The sequence below is a fragment of the Microtus oregoni genome, unplaced genomic scaffold (assembly GCF_018167655.1).
Source record: "Microtus oregoni isolate MIOR12 unplaced genomic scaffold, Mior012 000050F_ref0000143, whole genome shotgun sequence".
In the NCBI taxonomy this organism is placed as follows: Eukaryota; Metazoa; Chordata; class Mammalia; order Rodentia; family Cricetidae; genus Microtus; species Microtus oregoni.
In genome coordinates, this window is record NW_024543256.1 from 9,546,765 (window position 1) to 9,555,209 (window position 8,445).

The following is an 8,445-nucleotide window of genomic DNA, read 5'->3' on the forward strand; positions in this document are numbered from 1 at the left end:
TCCCTAGCTAAAATCCCACCCAGAGTATTATAATCCCAGTGTGGCTCTTGCTCTGGGACTGCCTCTACTCCAGGAGGGTGGGAGGCAAGAGTTTGGTGAATCTCGTCTGCATGTAGTCTGGCCTCTTCCCAAACTCGCCTGCGCTCTTCAAGAAGTAGGTTATTAGATAGGATCATATAGATGTCACGAAAGTTGAGATTATAAGATTGGGTAAGATATTGGAATTGTTTTATGAAAGTGGTAGAATTCGACAGGAGCCCGGTATTTTTTCTATATGGGAAAGTTCTGAGAGTTAAAAAGGAACATGAACCCTAAATAATCCATCTACAACAGCCACCTCTCACAACGGGAAAACTGTAGCGGGCTTGGCTTGGTTAGGGTTAGGTTCCATAGCAGCACGTGAGTGTGTGAGAAGAGGTGTAAAGGTGGGTGCCAGAGCAAGGTGACTGCTGTGGCTGAGCACCGGAAAGGAAGAAGAATTCAGTGGGGCTGTTGGAGCAGGTGGAGGTGGAGGAGAGAGAGAGTGAGAGAGCTGAAAAACAAGCAGCAGGAGGTGGCGAGGCAGCAGGAGGTAAAGGAACTGGCATAGAAGCTGGGGCTGCAGGAGCTGAAGAGACAGGCATAAAAGCTGGGGCTGAAGGGACTAGAGAGGTAGGGATAGAAGCTGGGGGATTGGGGGTAGCTTCCTCCTGAGGTCGAAAAGGTGGAGGTTCATTAGCTGGGTCCAGAGTGAAAGTGGGGGGGGGGAGTTCTTCAGGTTCAGGTGGCATAACCAGGAACATGTGCCTAGTTTTGATTCCGACCCCAGGAAAGAGGCCTGGGGCGGAAGAATCTCTCAAGTCACTGCACCAATGAAATGATCTGGCGTGAGCAAGAAGAGAACACAAGACTCAAACAAACTCACTTAGGAGTCTGTTAGAGTGTACACAGGCCTGGGAAAAAATGGTGTACAGAGAGAGAGAGAGAGAGAGAGAGAGAGAGAGAGAGAGAGAGAGAGAGAAGCTGCCTCTCTGAGAGGGGGACAGTGAGGGGGGGAGAAAGGGAGAGAGAGGCTGCATCTCCGAGTGTGGGGGACAGAGAGAGCAAAGGTGGTGCGTCCAGCATTTAATGGCTACCTAGCACATGTGCACAGTGGGAAGACATGTCTACTCACACACTGGTGACGGGCGACCCATGCCATGCACATGCACAAAAGGGGTTTGCATGGCTACATCACATGCTAATGATGGGAAACCTGGAAATGCAGCCTATTGGTAGCTGAATAATGACATCCTCTCTGTCTGACCAGTGACTCCAGACTCTGCCTTTCATCCTCCCAGCATTCTCAGTTTGGCTCTCTCACCTAACCTTATACTGTTTAGCTGTTGGTTAGTCAGCTTCTTTATTAACCAATAAGAGTAATACAAATTCACAGTGTATAGATGGATTTTTCTACAGTGCATCTCATTAAAAAAAACAAGTTATTATACAAAATGAACATTATGACGTTTTCAGTATGTATATCATGGTCCTTTGCTCCTGTTCCTTCTCAGTGCTCTCTCATGTTCATTGAGCATCTTAAGATAATTCTCTGTCCTTCACTCATATATAGATGATTTTCTACTTTCATTGCATATATATATATATAAATAAATCTAGGTAGTTTTTGTGAGAGAAAGTATGTAATATTTATCATCCTTAGACGGGATGATTTTGACTAACCTGATGGTTTTCAGTGCTATGTATTTTTCTACAAATGACATAATTTTGTTTCACTTTCTCACTTAGTAATAACTTCATTTCATATGTACACACTATTTCTTGTATCCATTCATCTGTTGATGTAATTCTAAGCCGATTCCATTCCCAGGATATTGTGAAAAGTAACATAAGAAAACACGAATGTGCAGGAATCTCTGTGGGGTTTTGATTTGGATTGCTTTGGGTTGTATGTGTGGATAGTAAGATAGTTCTAGTTTCCACTTTTTTCAGGATCTTCCATAAATACCTTCACATTTTCAGCAGTGTTTTATAAGGGTTCCTTGCCCTCATATCCTCACTTGTATTTGTTGTCATTTAGCTTATCAATATACTTTTAATTATTATTTTCCTTAAGTCTATTCAAGTTAAACATTTATGAATATATGTATTAGCCAGTTGTATTTCTTCTTTTGAGACCTATCCAACTGATTAGTCATTTATGAGTGTGTTGGCTTCTGTATTTGGCATTTAAAGTTTTAAGTTCTTTAAAGATTCTGAATATTAACTCTCTATTTTAAAAAAAGGGCTAGAAAATATTACCATTCTGTTCGCTTGGTTGTCACTATATTGTTTCTATTGCTCTGCAGAAGCTTGCTTATTTGTTTGTTTGTTTGTTTATTTTGGGTTTTCGAGACAGGGCTTCTCTGTGACTTTGGAACCCCATCCTGGAACTAGCTCTTTTTTTTTTTTAAACACATAAAGCTGTTTAATTAGGTTGTCAGCAATTTAGAAAACCAGTTTGTGTACATCCCGTTCCCCAGACAGAACTGAGAGCGCAGGTAGCCCTGCAGCTGAGGAACAGCTTTGATCTTTGGCAGAATCTGCGAGTCCACAGCTTTGTGATCAGCCTTGCACTGCTCTGTAATCTCCTATTTCTCCTTCTCTGTGTTAAAGATCTCGCCCTCCTGATGCCTGGGCTTGCGCAGCTGCTTTTTCTTGAAGTAAGCATCAGTCAGGTGTTTGGGGATTTTAACTGTGCTGATATCAACTTTTGTAGAGGTGGCAATGACAAATTTCTGATGTGTTCTTCTCAAAGGAACCCTGTTGAGGGCAAGAGGTCCTGTCACAAGCAGTAAACCACTGCCCAGTTGCTTCAGGAAAACCACTCTATTGCCCCTGTGGCCCCTGGTAAGGATGATGAGGACAGTCCCAGGAGTGATGCTGGCACGCAGGTGTCTCACGTGCTGACTGAAGGGCTTTTTGCCATGGCTCAGCAGCTTCCGAGGCACATCTTCAGTAGGATAATACCTGGGCATTTTTCGAAGCTTAACCACCCGGGTACCACCATTCTTGTCACCACCAACTGGTTTTGTGACAGTGGCAAGGACCTTTTCCTTTTTCTTCTTCTTTTCAACCTTGGTTTTTGCAGCTGTGTATTTCCTTTTGTACACGGCCTTCCTGGAATACATAGCAGATCGGGAGTACCTGCCAATTCCTCTAACAAGGACTGGATTTCGGCTGCAATGGGGCTTCCCCTTCTTGAGCTTTTTAGCCTTAGGGTCACCCTTTTTGGCTGCACCAGCGGCAGGGGCATCACCGCCAGCCTTCTTGGCTGCAGGTTTCTTCTCTTTTGTATCAGGTTTCTCGCCTTTTTCACCCGCCATCTTGCAAGATGGGAAAGAGCTGGAACTAGCTCTTGTAGACCAGGCTGGCCTCGAACTCACAGAGATCCACTTGCCTCTGCCTCCCGAGTGCTGGGATTAAAGGCGTGCGCCACCACCTCACAGCCAGAAGCTTTTTAATTTCATGAAATTTAATTTGTCAGTTTTTGCTATTGTTTCCTGAACTGATTCCAGAATATATTTTAAAGAGGATTATTGTGCCTATACAGTGCCTATACAGTGTTTTTTTCTCACATTATAGAAGTTTCAGGATGTCACATCTTACATTAGGAGCATTGATTGATTTTGAATTGATGTTTGTAAAGAGAGACAGGAATACAGATTAGTCTCTCTACATTTAGATAATTAGTGTTGTTAAACTAGCAAAAATTAACTAAAGTGTTGTAACATGGTTTCCTTTTCTCCAGTGGATGTTTTGGGCACTTTTTTTCTTCAGTAATCAGGTGATTCTAGATAGGTGATCATATTTCAGGGTTTTCTATTTCATTCCACTGACTTACACACATCTCGTTTTGTTGCAATAGCATTCTGTTTTTGTTTCTATTGCTCCATGACATAATTTGAAAGCAGCTAATATTTACTTGCTTGTTCCTGTATGTAAGAGGTCTTTCCGTCTTCTACTGTCTTCTTCGATTTCTTCCTTCACTGTTATTAAATGAGCTGTTTCAGTCTTTCACTTCCTCGTTAAGTCTTGTTCCTTAGTATTTAATGTTTGAAGCAGTTGTGCATTGAATTGTTTTCCTGATTTATTTGTCAATGTCATGATTATTGGAATATGGAAAAGCGTCAGTTTTTGCACTTATCTTGTAATACTCAATTTTTTTTTTGTTTTTTGCTGCTTTTACCAAACCCTAATGTTTTCTGTTAGAGCATTTGAGGTCTTTTAATTATAGGATTATAGCAAAGATTCTTAGAAATCATTAGACATCCCCCTTTACTCTTTGTGTATCATTTGCATTTTCTCTTGCTTTACTATAGTGAACTGAATCTTCATTCAGCACATTGATTAAGATTGGAGAGGGTGGATCATACTTTCTCGTTGCTGACAAATGCTTTGCAGTTTTCCAAATTTGATATGATTTTGACTGTAGGTTTATTGTGTAGAGGCATTTTATAGTGATATATGTTGCTTTTAGTATAGATTCTTCAGTGCTTTTTTGATAAAGGCCTGTTTTGCACTTGTAAGATCATTATGTGACCTCTGACTACAAACCTATTAATAAGTGAAACATCCTTGCAACCTAATATAAGCCAACTTGATCATGGTGTTAAAATCTATTACTAAATTCAGTTTATAAAGACTTTATTAGAAAAAAGTAATATATTACTAATGTTCACCACCAAAACAATTTTTTAAGATTTTAGTCTGAACTAGGCTAGATATCAAGGTATTTTGTCCACGAACCAGAAGTTTACCATTGCCCGTATGTTTTAATTAGGTAGTTTCGGGAGCATTTTTGAGGCCTGATAAAATATTTCCTTCATCCATGTGTTTCTAGGATTTTCTTTGTTGGGAGATACTTTAATCTTATTGATTTTTATGGATCTCTAAAGTTATTTTATCTTTTTTATCTAGGAAATTTTCCATTTCTTTTAGATATTCTTTGAATATGAGTTTTCAAATATTCATTAACCGTTTTCAAATTTCATTGGTGTTACTTTGTACTGTCCCCCTTTTCATCTCTATTTTACTAATTTTTGTATTCATTCTCATTTAGTTCAGCTAAGGATTTTGTCACTCTCACCTTTTGAAAGAAACTCATTTTTCATTGATTATCTGTACTGTTATTCGTCTTACTTACTGTTTCATTGCTATGAACAGGTATGACCAAAGCAATTTTACAATGCATTTAATTGGGCGGCTGTTTATAATTTCAAAGGGTGAGTCCATGGCCATCATGATGGGGAGTGTGGCAGGCACGGTGGTAGCATATTAGTTACAGCTTCCGCCTGATCTGAAAGTAGCAGACAGAGATAGATTGGGCCTGGCATGAGTGGTGACACACCTCCTAATAGTCCCACTAACTGCGAACCTGCATTCAAACATATGCGTTTATGAGACCATTTCCTTTTTTGAGTCAGGGTATATCTGTAGCCCTGGCTGTACTGGATCTTGCTCTGTTGTAAACCTGATAATCACAGATATACCTGTATCAGCTTGGGATAAAAGTTTACTGTTCGCAGAGGCAGAAGCTACAAAAACCAGTGGGTTTCAGATGGCAACTAGCAGCTGTTTAGTCTATATAGTGAGTTCAGAGAGTATCTGTGCTCCGGAAGTTCCAAGTCCCAAGAGGAGTCAAGGTCGATAAAAAGTCCAGAAGGTCCCAGAAGAAGGGATGGAGCTACCAAAGGGCAGGGATCCAAGAATCTCTCCTGGATTTCTACACCAAAATGTTATATTTAAGAATAATAAAGGAACAGAAACCATGCAAGAGACCTAAGTCTGCTCTCAACAGTTGAGACTGTTTATTAGCACAGCAGCAAGGGCCAATGACTTCCCATGGGAATGGAACTTGTGTGAAGGGGAAGGAGCTGATTAGGGCTCTTCATAGGACTGGGCAGAGGGTTTAAGTATAAGAAAGTTGAGAGAGCTGCAGAGGACACATAAGAACTCCTCCTTTTGAAACTTCTCGTTCAGACAAAGCAGACCGTAGGTAGAGTTTTCCTGTTCCACAGACAATCTCAAATACACTAAGGCTTATATTAATTATAAATGCTCGCCTGATAACTCAGGCTTAGAACTAACTACCTCTTACAAGTTAAATTGACCCATTTCTATTAATCTATGTTCTGGAATGTACCTTTTGCATCTGGTCCATTTTGTGTCTTCAACTCACTCTGCATCTTGCTGGCAATTCCTCTAACTCTGCCCCTCTTCAGCTCAACATCCTCTTTTAGTATGGTTTTTCACCTAACCTCCTCCTGCCCAGCTATAGTTTATTGAGCTCTTGTTAGCCAATGAGAGTAATACAGATTCATAGCGTATAAAAAGATTGTTCCACAACAGCAGGACATCTTGGGAACTGTCTCAAAAACAGTGCTCCCTGAGATATGAATTTAGCTGACTGATAAAAGTTGCACAATGGCATTAAGACAGTCTCAGCAGGACTTTTGGTTTTCAGCTGCCAGGGTATTCTATCAGAATCGATTACCATGTCAAAGCTCATGTAAATGTAAGTAGTGGATGGGACCAGGTTTTAACCCAGGTAAACATAATAACTTGGTACCTTAAGTCCCATGCTTCTGTTCTATTCCCAAGGGAGCTACAAGTGTAAGGGGTGCTCCGTTGTTAAAGAAAACTGATGATGTAATCAACAACACTAGGAAGAGTGGGAGGTATGAAGATTCATCAAATAATCACTTTAACATAAATCATAGAGATACAGAATTTCCCTGCTGAGTTTCAGCCTTGGTTTGCTCCAGTATTTATTCACTATGGACCCTTTCCTCCTCTCTTTTGGAATAGTAATATAATTTTTGTGTCATTAAATGTTAGAGAAGTATGTGATTTGATTTTTTATTTTGATTTTAAAGGGCTTACAGTTAAGAGATCACTCTGAGTCTCACAAGAAACTTTAAGCTCTGGAATTGTAAACAGTCTGGAGACTGAAAGACAGTGGGGACATTTGAAGTTGGACTGAGTGCATTTTGCATTAAGATAGGACTAAAGACTTATGCAGACCAGGGAGTAGGATGGAGTAGTTTGAACGAGAATGGCTCCCATAGGCTCAAGTATTTGAATGTTTGATTCCTAGTTGGTGAACTATTTAGGAAGGATTAGGAATTGTGGCCTTGTTTGAGAAAGCCTGTTACTGGGGAGTGGGTTTTGACATTTCAAAAGGCAGTTCCAGGCCCAGTCTCACTTTCTCTCTTCCTCCTGCATGCAGATCAGGAAGTAAGCTCTCAGCTACTGCCCCATCGCCATACCTGCCTGCCAGTCAGTCACCTTACTCCTCACCTTGATTTTCATGGACTAAGCCTCTGAAACTGTAAGCAAACCCCTAATTAAATGTTACTTTTTCATATTTTCCTTGGTCATGGTGTCTCTTCACAGCAATAGAAAAACAACTAAGACAATGGGCTCAAAGCTACATATGATTATTGATTGCCTTTCTCTGTTAGCAGCTGGCATAGCACATTGAAAACTGTAAGCCCTAGTCCTTATGGATGAGACTTGAGGGCTGTTTCCAGACCAGTTCCTCCAAGTCCTATGCCTGAAATGTGTGGTGCCTTTCACAGTAATGTCATATCTTCAAGTTCTGTTAGGCAGCTGAGAACAATGGCAATAGCTTCTATTCCTTGGGGTGTTTCTTAGATTTACCAAACCAGATTTCAGTAATTCCTGATTGCTTCCTTTACCTATAGACCATTGTGGTATAATGTTTAATTCTATTTGGATTATTTCATTTCTGTCATTTCCCTTGATAGTGATTTATAATTTTACTGCTTTAGGATCGGATAAGATAGACAACGTTGTTTTTACTTTTAAATAGTTTTTACTTGCCCAGTGACTTACACTAGTATCTATATCACAGAATATCTCATGGACGGCTGAGAAGATATGTATCCTGTAGCTATTGAATGTAATAGTCTATACATTCTTGCTCCAGTTTGCTCTCTTGTTTCTGTGATAAACACCATAAATGAAAACAACTTGGGGAGGAATGTTTTATTTAACTTTTCCTCCTATATGTCCATTATCCAGGGAAGTCAGGTTAGGAATTCAAGACAGAAATCTGGAAGCAAAAACCACGAAGTACTTATGTTTACTGACTCCTCCCACCCCGGGTTTGTTCAGTTTCAAACCATACTTTTTTCTCAAGTATACGTTTAGACTATGTGTTCAGCATTGTAAGTACTTCTGCATTTATTGATATGGCATTGAGGAGATATGTTCCTTTGCTGTACTTTTTCATTTTTCTTACAATTTTGTGTTGTGACTTCTGTATCACGTTGGATGGGTATGTGACACCTTCAGGTTTATCTTTTCATAGTGTATGGCCACCTGTGGAAGGCTCAAAATCAAGTCCCAAAAAGAAAGAAGAAAAGAAACCACTGTAATAGCTCAACTATATATAGAAGG

At 40.1% G+C, this 8,445-nt stretch overlaps 1 protein-coding gene across 1 annotated transcript; it reads right to left on the minus strand.

The window, feature by feature from the left end:
• Positions 1 to 2,609: 2,609 nt before the first annotated feature.
• On the minus strand, positions 2,610 to 3,344 carry LOC121437105 (60S ribosomal protein L6-like). Its single transcript, XM_041636943.1, has one exon. The coding sequence runs from the start codon at positions 3,342 to 3,344 to the stop codon at positions 2,610 to 2,612; it is 735 nt and encodes a 244-aa protein (XP_041492877.1).
• Between the last annotated feature and the right edge of the window lie 5,101 nt (positions 3,345 to 8,445).